The sequence below is a fragment of the Calliopsis andreniformis genome, chromosome 10 (genome assembly GCF_051401765.1).
Source record: "Calliopsis andreniformis isolate RMS-2024a chromosome 10, iyCalAndr_principal, whole genome shotgun sequence".
Classification (NCBI taxonomy): Eukaryota; Metazoa; Arthropoda; class Insecta; order Hymenoptera; family Andrenidae; genus Calliopsis; species Calliopsis andreniformis.
In genome coordinates, this window is record NC_135071.1 from 8,741,611 (window position 1) to 8,758,700 (window position 17,090).

General features: G+C 33.7%; 1 protein-coding gene across 1 annotated transcript in view; it reads right to left on the reverse strand.

The window, feature by feature from the left end:
* Positions 1 to 13,998, reverse strand: part of LOC143184444 (tRNA dimethylallyltransferase) — a 153,422-nt gene extending 139,424 nt beyond the window's left edge. Inside the window, exon 1 of the mRNA XM_076386674.1 lies at positions 13,866 to 13,998. Within this exon, the coding sequence (XP_076242789.1) occupies positions 13,866 to 13,982 (117 nt within the window). The 5' untranslated portion in view covers positions 13,983 to 13,998. The remainder of the gene's footprint in view (positions 1 to 13,865) is intronic.
* Between the last annotated feature and the right edge of the window lie 3,092 nt (positions 13,999 to 17,090).

The window sequence follows — 17,090 nt, forward strand, 5'->3', positions numbered from 1 at the left end:
TATATTTTGGTGAAACGCTTTGCAGGAGGCACATTGGTAAAAAAGGCAACCGCTCGTTATGGTAACCATGTGACACTAACAAGCATAAATAGCAGCGTTCGAGTAAGAGACGTTGAAGCATGGAAATCATTACTACTGTATTATAATCTAGAGAGACAAATATTATATGAGTTAATCAGATTAAGAGACAAGTCAAAAATTACGCTGTACATCAATTTAATTAGATCCAATATTCTCTCACAATCAAGAAAAATTTATATGATATTCTGACTTCAATCTCACAATAAGATACAAATTTTTCTATAATTACAAAACACTAAAAGCTTAAATATTTCAGGCGTTAGAGGCTCGTATCATAATTAACTCATTCCTTTTTCTATCATTCTTTTTATCATTTTTATCGATTATTATGTACTTACACTGCTCATAAATTTTACGAAAATATAGAAGAAATGAGATAACGAAAAAATATTCACTACCGTATTTCTCACTAAATTTTTCTACCTAAATCAAATTGACCACTGTGGGAATGGAAAACTAACAAAAAGAGTCCGTTAGAATTTTCCCACAGATCTACCGCTATGTGTACAGTATTAAATAGAAGTCGAGAACAATTGATCGAAATCGTCTAGAGTCTAGATCAACATCAAAAGCGAGTGACGAAATGAAGGTGGAACGGTCGAGAAGGGGAGGAAAACTGCTGACGACTCGTGAAGACAAACGCGAGGCTGGGAACGGGACCCTTCCCAACGACGAACCGCAAAGTCACTCGATACGCTACCCCCTATTCTAATTCTCGGCCCTTCAATTGCGAAGCTGCAGGTCATTTCGAGTTGGCTGGTCTATTCTAAGCTTAAATTTAACATTAGGCTGGAACGTGGCCTCTACCGTTTCTATTTCAGGCGTTGTTTTCGCGGTGGAGATGCATACGTGTACGTCTGAACAAGAACATACACATAGGCATTACTACAGAGAAGCGTGACAAACCCCCAAGGCACATCTGTATTGCTTTCCACTTAAACTATTCGGTTATATAGAATCTTAGTGTCGTTGCTATGCTGGTAGGTAGAAAATAACGATTGCAAGTTTTACTAACCAGTATTCCAATGAGAACAGTTCTCCATGTGCAATGCTCACCTTTTAACTCTGAGGTATAGTGGGATAAAAAATGTCTCGCCTTTTTAGTACTTATAGGCTGCATTTCATGACATGAAATCGCTCTGGGACTCTTAATTCTTGAATTGTGCGATTCAAATTAAATTAAACTATATATTTCGTAATATTTTAGTGTATAGATAATTTGAGCTTCCGACATCTTTTATGTAAGGTCGCTTAACTTCCATTAAAATCAAGTCAAATCTAATTACATCTAGTTCAGACAAAAGAAGGGTATCTACTGGTTATTTGTTGTTAGTTTTTGAGAGATGCAAAACTGTCAGCGGTACATGGATGAGATAGCACTCAAAGTGTTGAAAATTTTTACTTGTTGTAGTTTATTTTAGTACAGATTTAATAGAAGTTCAACTCGATATCGTTAATTCAAAAGAATACTCTAGCACACAGTTGTTGAAAAAAGTTCGTTCTGCCTCTTAAATCAGGAAATGAAATTATCAATTGAGAGACTGCAATACGTAATAGCAAGTCTAGAGAGAATATTTGAAAGTAGGTAAATAAATGAGTATATGTTTCTCAGGTACTCAAGATTAAAAATAGTAATCTTAGAAGAGCAAAGCATACTCATAATAAAGATTCGAAGAAAATAAATCTTACTACAGTATTTACTTACTACAAGCTCGTTAATTGGATACAAACGTACTCTTGTGACACTTCTATGCCATAAAGACAAGACAGTTTTCTAAGGTCTTAAGTATTAATTACTTATTTTTATTTTATCGCGAGCGAAAGTGGGAAAAAATAAAAGAATGATTGCAAAAAATAAGAGGACGAATATTGACGAATCGATAATAAAAAAATAGAAAGGGATACTTTTCTGAAATACAAGAGGAAATACATCGTGACAATCCAATAAAGCATCAGCCACGAGTTTCCTCCTCAAGGGCCACGTCGACAAAAGGAACCTCATAAGCTTTGCGTCATCGCCTCGTGGATTTAAAACCGGTTGGTTAAGTGGCTTGAACGTACGTGACCAGCTGCAACTCACGATTTTTACCGCAATTTTCATATCGTTCTTAACAAAACAACCGCGATAATAGTGTACTAGCCACGAATCATCGCGTGTGAATCACCCGTTGATCACTTTCAATTCAAAAGGGTTTAATAATTTTCAACAATTTTAATCAACTGTCTTTCTCAGAGGCTACGTAGTAACACTCCATGTACAATAAAATTTCATATTATGTTGCACAAATTCTGCAGACTCATGGGTTAATGCCAAATAATAATAAATTTAGAAATTAATACCTGGGTGTGCAGAATCGAGTTTAACGCCTAAGCTAATGTGTAAAAAATTACAGCATTTGTACATACTTTCTCATATTTCGTATTACAAGTTATTACAAACAATTTATAGGTACGAATAAACAGAAAAGTTATAGATTTTTTGTATACTACTATTAATTATTGTGGAATGTAGAAACGCTGTCGCACGGGATAATTAGTAGAATAGAAAAAGACTACTTCTAATAACGAGCGGCATTTCTTTGCCTTCGTTACGACATTCAACAAAAAGAGTCCCATAACCATTTTTCCTGCATAAATTCGTAAGTCACTATGTACACAATTTTGTCCTACTTCACGCAGTATCTAAAATTATATTACAAAATGAGACTACAAGAAATAGGAAATCGACTTCAAATCAACAGTTTTGATTCCGCTCTTGCTGAATCCTCTCTGTATATTAATAAAACGCGCAGAAGCGTTTGTTTCGATCTCTCAGCACGTTCAAATACCCAACGGTATGCAACAAAGTCAGCTGTTTGGAAAGCTTCAACTCGAACAGAAAACTCGCGGCGATTTCCTTGGACTAAAGTTAGAAAATTCGATTCGCATTTAAACTTACGAAGAATTCCACTTTTCGTATTACGAGGCGCCATTCTCATGGGCCAGGAACGAAGTTTTTCATGCGCGGCACGCCACTCGTTTCTCTGGCCGAAACGACGAAAACTATTTTGAATTCAAGGACCGCGGCACATTGCCTTCCGCGAGTCACCGTCGTGATAAATTATCAACAAAAGCCGTATCATCGCGTGCCTCCACGGAATCTACCAAAAATTCCTTGATCATCGACGTGTGCCCGAGACAGCTGACATTTTTGGAGCAAAGATTCTATCTCAACCAACAATTAATCACGTTCCTTCTCTGTTTCAACAATAAATGAATATTCTTGAACAAGAACTGTTATTATGTGCAGTGACTCGCGAATTTGTTCACACGGTGTCACTAAACCCACAGGTTCAAATTCTGGAACACCCTATGTACCATTTAATACTGAAATTGAGGACATTCGATAAAAGTTAAGCGTGAAACCTCGAAATGGAAGGAACAGAAGAAAGAAATATAGTACAGCAATTTTTATGATTAAGTAATGCTCTATATGCATAAGTTACTGTATATATCTATTAGTAATTTACATATCTACTAAAATAAACAATACAGTAACGGTGTTTAACAAAAGGGTGTTTAAAATTGGAGTTTGTGTACATGAGCTTAGTAACTTCAACACAATATATTTGATCCCATATTTATAGCATTAATTCATTCTGGGATATGTACTTAATCATTAAAATATAGATATTTCGTGACTCCTTGTAAAATTGTTGGGCCTTCCGAATTTGCTTATCTTCGTGAAGTTTTTTTTACCAGCCACTGGATGTTAGAAAGTGTACCTATTCTAAGCCGGGTCAATATAACTGTTGTTCTTGTTATATCTAAAGTTCAAATCAAGAACACTTGAAGGAATCTAAACTTTCTTTTAAAACTGAAAAATAAAACGGCAGGTTCATATTGGTACAATGATTCCAAGTTACTAAAAGTTAAGCGACTTAAAGCCAAGTAACTTGGCTAATAAAGAGTAGTGCAGGAACTTAACAAGAGTTTTAAAGAAAAGTCATAAAAGGTTCACACGATTAAAGTAGTCCAAATTTGCTTGAATTCAAGTAACGTGGCAAATCTCAATGAAACACAACTGCAATTTAAAGTTGTCACACCAATACAAAGAAAAATAAAATTCTAAGCAGACTTTCCTATACTACTGATTCAAACCATGTAGCCTAGACCCCTCTTTGTTGGCTAGCTAACCATTTAAGAATTCCCTCATGTCGCGCTGGTGGGTCGTAGATTACCTAAAACTGTCCTCGCTTAATGACCAGTGATGATCACTGTTGATTAATACCGAGAAACAAAAACAATCGTTTCTTTCATGTCCGACTGTCTAAACGAAAGCAGAAGCCCTAAGCCATGTGTTCAAGAGAGATTCCATAGAACGATTCAATTTCTTGAATCGCACATCGAGCAGATTGATCATAACCCGCATTGCTCGTGACCAATAATAGACTGATTCAATCTATCCCATGGGCTTACCCAAATTATCTTTTGTTCAATGGCGAACTGAAGTTCTGGCACGCGTTATTTAATTGTTTTAACTGCCTGCCTCTAGTTTCCCCGAGGCGAAGTATACCTAATAATAATTATCCTCGATGATTGGTGTGATATTTTCGTTACATTGTATACTTGCTCGTTCCCTATGAGACAATATACTTATGAATAGCAAGTTATTATTAGTAGAATGGTTAATTTTGTATAAAAAGAAACAGTTGAATATGTCTGTTACAACTATAGAAGGTGAAACAAATGAAAAAATAATCATAAAATTATTAATTCAATAATAGATTCTTTTTACTTAATTTTGTTTGCTGATTTGCTTCATAAATTACTTACATACAAGAAATAGTATACCAGAAGAAGCAAAGACGATTTTTAAAATAAGAAAATTTTCCTAAAAAATATCGAAATTACTCATGCTTCATTAAATGCTCATGTAATAAGATACTGGAATATATTTCTATATTTCTTTTCGTAAAATTATAATGTTTTACTGTTTCGTTTAAATTTGAAACTTTCTTTTGTTCGCCACTGTGTACATATATATAGTCACATCTATTTTCTAATACAGCTTAAAAATTCTCTAATGTTTCCCTCATACCTTAACACTTAAACTACCAAGATTAAGACATCTCTACCTTTATTAGAAATATTATATGAAGTACATTATATGAAGTATAATATTTCTACAGAATAAAATACTCATAAGAAATAATTATATAGGTTGTATTGTATAAATTATATTGTGTTGACACTTCTAGTAGTTCTAGTATTAAATGTTCAAGTATTAGACCACTTAAGGTAAATACGGGCATTTAAGATATTAGGTAAATGTTCCTGTATGTGGACAATCTTTTTAGGTACTTTTAAACATCTCCCAAGACTTAAATAGAACCCCACTATCTAAATATACTACTTCATGCTACTATTTTCTGTTTTTTTTTTTTTCTAGATACATTAGAATTTAAGCTCAAAAATAATAAAAATTAGCGTCAGTGTTCAGGTATCGGGACATGATCAGCTACTAAGGCATTTACTGTAAATGCCCAGTAAGTTGGCAAATGAAAGAAATGCTTATCTAATTTAATGTAGCAAAATAAATCAGCCTACTCGACCACAAACATAGAGTCGGAACATATAAACTTTAGTTATTTGTTCGAAACGGTCACATTTATTAATTAGTGCCTGTAACGGCGACAAAGGTGGGTTTAAGTACCGTCCCAACAGCCAACTTACTAACCACACACAGGGCCTTACTTTACCAATGTCCCCTACTCAAATCGAATAGATATTCTCAAACGACCCATCTCCCATGACGATTCCGCGAGTCTCATGCCACGAGGGATCGTTCAAATTCCTCCGAGGTCTAACGACGATATTAAGATTCAATGGGCCAATTGCTCGCGACGTACCGCGGCTCGGCAACTCGTATATCCAGTTCATCGACTTTCGGTCGGACCTGTCCAATAACGTTCCATCGAGTCTGTCCCTGGGACCGACAGCAGCCAGAAGGTCTCTATCCGCCGCCTCGGCGGCTGAGAATTACTCAGCTGCTGTTTTACAGCGGTCCACGTCTCCCCGGAGGATTCCGTCACAGATGAAAAGAACAATCCTCGAACTCTGTCGCGACCCACGTGATCCATGCCCTGATGAAAGATCTCGTCTCCTTCCGTTCGATCCCACGTAGGAGGAATTGGGGGCGGCACCCGTGAGCTCGAGAAAATTCGCAGATATCTTTTTTCGGCGAGTGTGTGGGCAGACACGTGTCTGACTTTGGCCGAGTTCTCCCGACACGCGGGCAACGGCAGAGGCGAGTTTCTGCACGCACCGAACACGCGCGTGGACTTAGGTCTCGGGGAAGCCGAGAGAAAATCTTGATAAAGGGGGCACTTCATTATTTCAGCTAATAGGGATACACGGCTAGGCGGGTTGGAAGATTTTCTAGGTTGGGATATTTATCGTTCCACGATTCAGGTAAAAATAACAGAACTACCAACGGTTGGAGTGAAGAAATTACTTTGTTAGCTTTATGAGCTTTAGCGCAGAAAATTGGGTGTATAATTAAATAAGCAGATGTTTTCCAAGATACTGGATTTATTTGCTTGAAGTATTTGGTTCTGGAGGAAGAATTGAAAGCAGTAGAGGTTAGAGAATGAAATTAGTGGGAACAGGTCTGGGAAAATTGAGTTATTGGGCTAACTCGGTTACGTGTACTTCAGAAAAGGGTATGAGGTATTCTTTTATAAAACATTTCATTTTAATTTGTTCTCCTATACAGGGAGAAATATGAGGAAGATGAAAAACGTATTTTACATAAGCACATGATTTGCTCAATGTCATAATATAAAATCACATATATTTTATATTAGATCTTGCCATAAATAATATCACTAAAAAGTATTTTACTTCTATGAAAATTGATGTTTAAAATTATTTATATCTAATCACAGATATACAACTATCATTTTCTATGACAACCATACATTTTTCAAATATTTTTCGATTTTCAGATATTTTTGCCTTTTTAACAAAATTTTCAGTTTTTTGGATCAAAGTGCAAAATGAAGAAAGAGTTTAATTATGAAGTAATAAAATGTAATATAAATATCGTAGAAAAAATTCAAATAAACTAACAAAAAGTTTTAGCACTATAACACTTTTACTGCTAATGTTACCTCATATGTAGATATGAACAAGTAACCTATCTTATCATTAGAAAAAGAATTGTATTATAGGAAAAACTAAATAAATGAAAAAATTAATAATCAAAATTAAAATCACTGTGTCCTCCTACTTCTAAAACGAAAATACCAAAAGTCCTCTAAGAAGCGATTATTAAAACATTGATAAAATATACTAAACCTGTAGTATCCCATTAAACAGATGAAAAGAAGTTAAAAATTATTCTCATTCGATAAGCTGAAAACGGAAACTGTATTTTCACTCCGTGTGTCTCGATAAAAAGAAAACGATCTCAGGAGAACTTCGCAGAGAAACGGATAGAAATATAATATTGGAAAAGTTACAAGGCATCATAATGTAAAATAAAAAATGAGCTGGTGATTTATAAATCCGTGTAGAATCGTGCGTGGGTGCTAAGAAAAAGAGACCACCGCTGAAGTCGAGATAATTAATCGACGTTATATATAATGAAGGAAACGTTAGACATCGTCTGAGGACGCATTTCAAAATTATCTGAAAGGGAAAACGTTACTAGCAACGCGGAAGGAACACGTGATTTATATGTGAGAGCGAAATCACGTGCAAGAGCGAGTTTAAAAACAGAATCAGTATCTTACGAGCGAAAAAGGGAGTTGATGCGAGGATATCTCAGGATATGCATTAAGCTAACGCGAAACATTACGAGACATTTATGCATTTGAAGTAGCGGACATTTGTTACTTAATAGTTTAACAATGTAGTAAGTATTATAAAAAAATATTTTACACGTGGAAGAATTTTAAGGAGTGTTTCTTCAAACACCTAATTTTTTTAAACTATCAACGCTAATTATATTGTTGAAATAATTTCGTAAAATACAATAAAGTTATCTAATTTTTATTGAAGTTTCTTGCCTTTGCTAGTATTCAATAAGGTATTATTTCCAAAGTTTGTTGCCGAATAAGTAAAATTTATCATAAAAATTGTATACTTAGTAAATGTAAGTTAAAAATATAATTACAATTCCAAATTTTATGTCTGCCTGAACTTTTTAACACAATTTTATGCCTCTTTATACAAAACGAAAGACTAAACAATAGATATTAACATTAATGACAGAAATCAGTAGGTATGAATATATGCATCATTAAGAAAACAGAACGTCCCTCGATTCGAAACGAGAACCCAGCCAGGAAAAGGGAAAAATGATAAAGGAAAATTCTGAAACAGAGTAAGTATTCCAAAAAATTCGATCGTCTTGAAGAAAAAAGAAAGAAGGAAACAATGTCGTTGGCATTATTAATTCAAAGGCCGAAAAAGGAACCGGAAATCTCACGATCCTCCATGCAAAGCATACTCCAAGGGGACGGAATTTAATTCAGCCCACTTGTGTTCCAGCGAGCATTGTGTTAGCTTTACTACTTTGTATTTATACAGTTTCGGCTATATTAATGTAGCGCGCGATAAGCGCGCTGTCCATTAATGCGGAAGATGCATGTAAAGTAACCGCATCAATTGACGAAACGCTTTACGTAATTTAATTTATCTCTCAGATAAATTCCTTTCACAAAGGGGATACTGAGAAACGCTTAAATCATTTTCTGAGCTGCATATGCCTACTTTGAGAAATTCATTCTAATGCTCCTGAAACATTCTAAAGGTAGGACAGGTATTTGTCTATATTTCTGTGCCCATACCTAAGTCTGTAGCTTGGGTTAAAATCATTTAAAAAAAAATCTTTTTTATTAAAAGTGTAATACTTTTTTTAATGTTATCTGTTAATGAGTAAACTGAATAAGAAAATAATTCGTCAGTTTATGCATAAAAGTTCTTCTTTTATAAATGATTTTAATCCGAACAAATAGAACTAGATACAGGCACAGAGATATGGGCAAGTACTTTAAGTGTCGAGCTTTTTCATGATAGTTGCCTTCTAAACTACCTACTGCCATGTTCTTTATCCATTTGGAAGCAGTTTCTGTAATCTTTACATTAGAAAGGCGACAAAAGAACTGCTAAGAATTTACTATCAGATGGAACTCCTAAAAACAGGTTCACTTCAGATTTGCCTGTGTTCACTTCTGGCAGTTTACAGTATGTCTCGTTAAAAGCTTAGTACTATATTTACTACATCTTATAAAACGTTATTTAGATTAGTAAAGGTTTTGTTCGTTACACAACTTATATAACTTATATAAACTTATTAAGTTATGATATAAGCGTGACGAGAGGATGTGAAAAGGCTGTAATTTTGTATTCAGTTTTGTTTTCAGATAGCTTTAGTCTTAGCCCTCTGTTATGTTACTTACATGATTTGCTAAAGAGGTTTCCTCAAAGCGATAAGATTCTTTCCATTCAAGCAAAAATCGATGAATAGAGTTCATGCTGCAAGTTAGTATGCATGTAGACGCTGTGCATGAGTGATAAGATTCATTCATAAATCACTCATTATGCGTGATACTTATGCATCAATATGTGCCACTGATTAAATTACATTTGAGAATATAAATTAATGTTATACAAACACATGCTCTGTAATAACTCGAAGGACGTTTCCAATTGTCGATCGACTCAAGTATTCCAATCCTGTTAATCGACTTTAATGAATGAAATATACCGGGTGCCTCAGAAACAATTACATGCAAATGTGTTCTGAAGTCAATTTTACATGTAATGAGATACTAGAACGAATGATATCTAGCAATGCATATTGTAAATTATTTTACGTTAAGTTAAAATTGATATGATATTAAGTTAGAAACACAGATATTAAATAAAAAGTATTAATTCAACTTAACAAAAATTTCATTAAAAAATTTTAAATATTACAAATTTGACGTAACCCAAGTAAAATACTAAATAAAAAATGTCTCGATATTTACTTTCCATAAAAATACACATAGACAACTTAATCCATTTCTCAAAAGACAAAAAAATTACGAGGTTTCCTCGGTATATTATAGACTCATTGCTCACTGATGAGTTCACTGATGACTTTACACTTTATTATTAAAAATTGTGAGCACCAGTGCTCGCAGATAGAAGACTTTCACTCTAAATAATATTTCAAACTCGTTAATAACCAATAGCTGGTGCGACGATAAACCTCCAAAAACGAGAAAAAGAAGATATTTGCAGAAATAGAGTGAACACAAATTATCTAGTCTGAAAGGTGTTAAAATAACGTTAGAAATTAGAAACTCTCCTAGCGAGACATTTCTGTCGCCACAATGCGTGACAGAAAGTCGACACGTATCAAGATGAGCGACAAAGTGGTAGGAAGATAATTACGAACACGTCATTTCCGACGAAATTTCGGCCGCCTTTATATCACGGACAACTAATTGAGCGCCCTCCTCCTAGTTAATATGTACAGTGTATGTGAGAGAGCAGGACAATTGGAGCGATTAACTTAGGCCTTTCCAACTGTAGCCTCGCTGAAATCTATAACTGCGAAGAAATTAGTGCAGTTACCAGAAAATTTCGGCTAGTGTTAGATATTTCCAAAGGAACCGAAATATTTGGAAGTTTTTGGTTGCATGTATAGAATCATTAAAAGAGTGTACTACTTCGTTGGTTTTAAAGAGTAAACTAATATATTTGTATTTCTTATGTTTCTTATATGTGGAAAAAATTTAAATAATTTATGATCGTGTTTCTTTAGGAGCCATGTTTTTTAATCTGCTATACAGTTCTTTAAAACTCTTCATCTAATTAGTATAGTTTTTTAATATTATTCGTTGTAAAGTTATTTATAATATAAACGATGATTTTTCCGATATTTTAACACATTTTTGAGAAATGTATTAAGTTTTATTGAATCTTCATGAGAGTATTATTCCTTTAGCAATGATTCAACCGATCCCTGGCGCGAAGAAAACGCGGGAACTGTAACCTTTTGCTTGAGAAATATATAAATGAATCTAACAAATCTGATTTTACTGAACACGTTTTTCATTACGTCCGTTATTTTCTGTAAAAAATTCTTCACGTCTAAAGCAAGTAATAAAATTCCCGTCGATAATAATTTTAGCGAAAAAAAAAAAAAAACGGAAAAACAGAACGTAACCATGTGCATACAATCATGTGTTTTGACATGATGCAAATTTGAAAAATTCTAATTTCAATATTTATCTAATATTGTAAGTTATACATTTACAGTAACAACGAATATAATTTCGATTAGATAATAACATCTTTAAAATACAAGACACTAACAATTTCAAATAAATATTTTATCAATTTTGTTTAGTTTTTACAACACGAAGTATTATGGAACACATTTGTCTTTGAAAACGTTTAAATTATCACTCGAATGATTATGAAAATTCACAGAACTCATATGATAAATCTATAGATTGTAATACTTGTTAGTATTCAGAGAAAAGAAATAACCAAGGTCTTGATACCCTAACCAGGGTAATAAATGTCTCCCGTTTAGAAGCAAACAGAGAAACCTAAGAGTTAAGTAATTTAATCTGAAAATCTAACGACAAAGTCACGCTCGTGTCGCAAGCCTAGTCAATATTGCGAATCCCGAGAAAACGTCGCTGATGCAAAGATATTTACGATCGTGCCAATGTTAAAGTTATAGGTTAACGCATCTTTTTTACGCAAGTTTCCTTGTCCACTTAACACATAATGTATACATCGTATAATGGGTAATGCAATCACGCGATGCACCATCGCGCATTTACTCGCATGACACGTGCAGAAAAACGGCGCTGCGTTTGTATGTATACACAGCAGTTTCGTAATCTTTGCTTGATGGGATACAAGAAAATAGTGGGAATACATTTATCTGCTCGTTTTAGGGTGTACAGACTATTTAATTACTTGTACGCTCATATAATCGAAGTTCATTCACTAATATGTACATACATTATATATTAATTAATTCATCTGTATTTATTCAGGTAACGAGGAATGCAATTAATTACAACGCGGTGCACGATCGGAATACAATTCACATCGCTGATGAATGAAATTTCGACGTGAAATTTATTGTATCGAGTTTCCTTTTCCCTGGTTTAATTAAATACTAGTAATGATCGTTTCTGTTTCGTGGAATGTAAAAGTGAGAGGTATTCAGAGAGTAGTTTCAAGAAATAATAATAGCAACGAGCTTATAGAGCGGAAATATTATAATTCGCATCACTCAATAAAGTCGAGATTATAATTTCATTGAAAGAAATGCAACTGCTAACTTCAACAACTTTAATGACCCTGAAATATATGCAAATCAGTGTCCTGAGTAATTTTATGTATGTAAAACATAATAAGCGCTCAATTATAGCTTTAAAGAAAGTATGTTATACATGAAGTTTAGTTTAGGTCTAAGTTAGACCTCAAAGATCTAGACGGAAGTATTTCGTCTCGGTTAGGTTTCAATAAAATATTCAAAAAAATGTTAAGTTAAGTTTCAAATATACGTAAATAAGAAAGTATATTGGGTTAGGTCTGGGTTAAGTTTCAAAGATATTTTTGATCATTTTTATTATGTAGTTTGAACCCAAACCTGATCAACGATTATGCATACGATTCGTGTTCCATAAGAAATCCCCTGGAACTTCTCATGGGACACGTACAGAACACCTCAGAATGCTCAGGATATTGACCTCCATAACATACCTATTTCAAAGTCATTAAAATCAGCGACGCGAGTCTTATTTTATACCATGTAATTTTGTTGATTATGAATCATTAGCTCCAAAACTCTGTCCACGATTATTTAGCAAGGTGGCTGCACGTCATCGAAACATTCAAAACATTCCGAAATTTTCGTTCATTACGATGAACTTTAGGACAAATAATTTAAACACTACCTGTGCAGAACTCAATTATTCTGTACCAATTTATCCTCAATTATGAAAAAAACAATCCTGACATAAGCGAGTTTTAAAATTGACAAGCAAATAAAGTTCCAATTTCTAATGTGATTTTAACTGCATGTATAAAGAATGCTTATTCCCATTTATCATTATTATGTTCACATAACACACTTGTTTGTAAAAAGTTAACTATACTATTTTTAATTATCATATCTATACTAAAAAATATCCACACTGAATACCCATTACGCCTCGAATTTCAAATTGAAAAATCTGATCATCTTATAATTTAATAGCGAAATTCACTTGTCACAAGCACAGTACAAAATTCGAATGTTAAAGAAAAAAATCCACTGACCGTGTTGCATATAGTACTTGCCAAATGCACAAGTTGCATCGAAGGAATCACGAGGTGCAGTGCCGCATGGCAACGTGTAAAATGCTGATCATGTTTTTTCCACAAGAAAAACACTTAGCGAATATCAATGTTTCCCATAATACGAGTAAATATATTTAAATTATCACAGGTGACACTAAAAACACAAGAAACTTCAAGCACGAAAACCTGAACGACACTGAACGAATGCAAACGTTTTAACCTATAAAACGCACCGCTCGTGAAAACATTTTTCACAACACTAATAGACTCGTTTCGAAGATAAACCAATTAGCTCGTTCGAAATTTTCGAATCGAGTGACCACGAATGCACAGGTTTGAAGAGCCACCGGTAATAAACAACTTTTGAACGCGCACCTAACCTAGAAGGGCGACGGCGCGGTCATGGTACCAGTGAAAGGAATTTCTCCACTCACCTGCATGCTGTCGGCCGAAATAATTTCCCCAGAAAATTTCCGTGCTAGTTCGATGCCTAGACGTGATTTTCCGCTTCCTGTGGAACCCAAAATTGTTAAAATTGGCACGCGCGACATATCGACCTCTCCACACTCGTCGGTACACGGAACTGCGCAGGCGCAGCTGAGCCTAGCATGTGCCTGTTCAGTTGATGCAACCATGTGACATAGTGGCGGTCAATTTTAAATGGATATTCTCTTTGAAACTACCTAAACTGTGATATAAACATAGGAATTTATTTATGATTCATAGAATTTTTTCTGCCTTTCTAAACGCTGAAGGATTCTGTGAACTTATAGCCTTATTCTGATAATTATTCTTTAAATACAATTAACGTACAGAGAGATTTGCTTAAATATTACTTTGTTTTTATTTTGATCCCCATCTTTTGAAGCACATTTATGAGTAGTGTGTACAATTTTTATAGGAATTGAATATGTATACATTTATGTGAATTTATATATTTCAGAAAATGTGTTTATTAAATTTTTGTTATTGCTGTTCGCACTATTTATTGTATTACAGAGAAATAAGATGAGTATTAAATTTTGCATCGTTATTTTATTATACTCAGCAATAACACAAAAAGTGAAAATACGAAGTCACGTAACCCATTTGATCGTATTTGTTGAAGTAAGTAGAATATAGTGTACAGCCAGGCGCCAACTGCAACATAAAGATCTGTTTCAATTGCATAATGTGGAATAATATAATGTTACAATCTCGAACTATTCTTTGGAATTTCAGACGCAATTTCGTGAGCACAGTCAGCAGTGATCGCGCAAGAAATCGTATTTTGCAACACTACAAATTTAGCTGATTCCGCATAACATACAGTTCAATGTGAGACGTAGATTTCAAAGCCTATTACTACGAAGAAATATGTAACAGGCTGTTATGTGTATCGGCTGACAGCTCACAAACGCGTAAAACATGCTGAATGTCAAAATGACTTCATACTCTGACACTTCGCTACGCAGTAACCGTACCTGCTTTAACGACACGACGAATAAGTTAATTACTGATTGGCAAAAGAAAATGCATTACCACGAATGTGTACCGAAATGATTGGTTATTTATTGCATGAAGCACGGAAGGCAATATAATTTGAAGCATTTATTAAATTTAGTGTCACCTTAAAATTATTATGTAACAGCAAAGATTGTATGCAGGTCAATAGTAGCTCTATTAATATTAATTATTACATAAAATGAAAGATTTAGAACGCTTCTTGAAAGGTTACGTCTATTTGCGTCTCATCACATTTTTTTCTACGAGTAATAAATAATTACAAATTTAATGCCGCCACGATGAGTCGGATATTGTTGAAGTACTACCAATGTGGTGATGAATCTAATAGAAAGTTACTGACATACGTTTCATGTAATTAGTAAAAGTAGCAGCTTTTTTACATACCCATCCGGTGACGTTTTACAGTACAATTGTTTCTAATCTAACATTCAAATGATGAAATTAAACGCGTACTAATATCTACCCAATTTACATACTTTAATTAAAAGAGACAGTGTTCAAACACTTGTTTGATGATAGAACAGATTGTCGATATAAAAAAGTGTGTAATGAGATTTCACTCTGCACAATCGATAGTTTATTCGCCGTAACGACTGACTAGAGCTATGATTTCTAGTTAATAATTAAGATACAAGCACAAGAGAAAATTGATAAGATGACGGATCAATTGATGTATCGCAAAAATATATTAGAACAAAAACTGAAGTAAAACACTGTTCCTACTATGAAACTACTAATTGTAAGATTGATATAAGTTTAATGATTCAATGATAAACAGATATTTGATTGTAGAATACATAAATCTACAATTAATCGATCTGTTATTACAGGATAATGAAAGGAAAGTTAACGATACAGTAATGACAGACTCTCACTAATTACAAGCACATATTTTAAGATGCATATATGCTACTTACATATTTTGTATGTGTGTGAAAGTTACACTTACAATTAGTAAGTAATAAAAAGTACCTACTAAAGTTTATCGTATTCGCTCCCAGAAAACTTCGTTATATAAAGCAGAAAAAATGTCATAAAATAGAGAGAAAATTATTGCACAAGATGTACAATAAGATCTAACATGAAAAATAATGTGTTTTAATGTAAACAATTTCTTTTAATTTATTAATCCTTTCCCTATTTATTTTGTTTTGCACAAATTCATTAATCCAGGAAATGCACAGCAAATCCTCAATAGAATGATTGTCGATCGTTAAACACCTTCATTGCAAATGCACATTTGATACGCATAACGAAAAGATTATAAAAGAAGATAGTATGCAGGATATACTAAAATGGAATCGTGAATAAAAAAAGTTCTGAACTCACGGTTAAACATGGAGGGTGACTTTAAAGTGAAGTACAACGTGTGTTGGAACCTAACATCGGGAATCTTCATTTTATGGTCACCATGAATAGATCGGTTTGTTTAAGTTCCTTGAAAGGCGCAGAGTAATTTAGAACTAGATCATAACTTAAAAATGCTTCAAATAGTGGTTTCCTCACAATTTATACCTACGTCCTAATAAACATCGAAACTCAGCTGGTCAGCATAAATATCGTCGAGGATTTGCCTTGAAATAGAGATTTTTAAAGCATTTTTGTTAGAGGGTATTAATTGACATAAGGAAGTAAAATTAGTCAGTGTATAACAAGGAAAGAGATTTGGAAAACTGATTCCAAATTACTCTACAAAATGTTGATTTAGATTGGAGAATAACTATATGTACATATTAGTTTTCATCCTTATTATTTAATTTCTGTTGTAGCTAGTTCAATACACAATATTCTGCATTTCCTGTCTGTTATTAATTTTCGTACAAATATTTCAAAATTTAAACTGGTTTGCATGCGTTGATTAATATAACAATTAATTACTTTTTTACAGTTTCTGTCAAATTTTCTAGAATGCTTTCAATGGAATTAGAGTCATTGTACTTACAACAGAAACTTTAACTTCACTAGTTTCATATTTTTAATTATACTAGACTCCAAAGCTGTCCAAAGAAAACTGAAAAATACTCTCTCGAGGATTTTCTGAGAATAGTAAATAATTTATTCTGCAGCCAAGTACTGAATTTCCATCTGCAGGATATCTTTCCAAAGGTCTGGGTCACTGCTTTTGATATTATCAAGCAGGATGTAGCTATTAA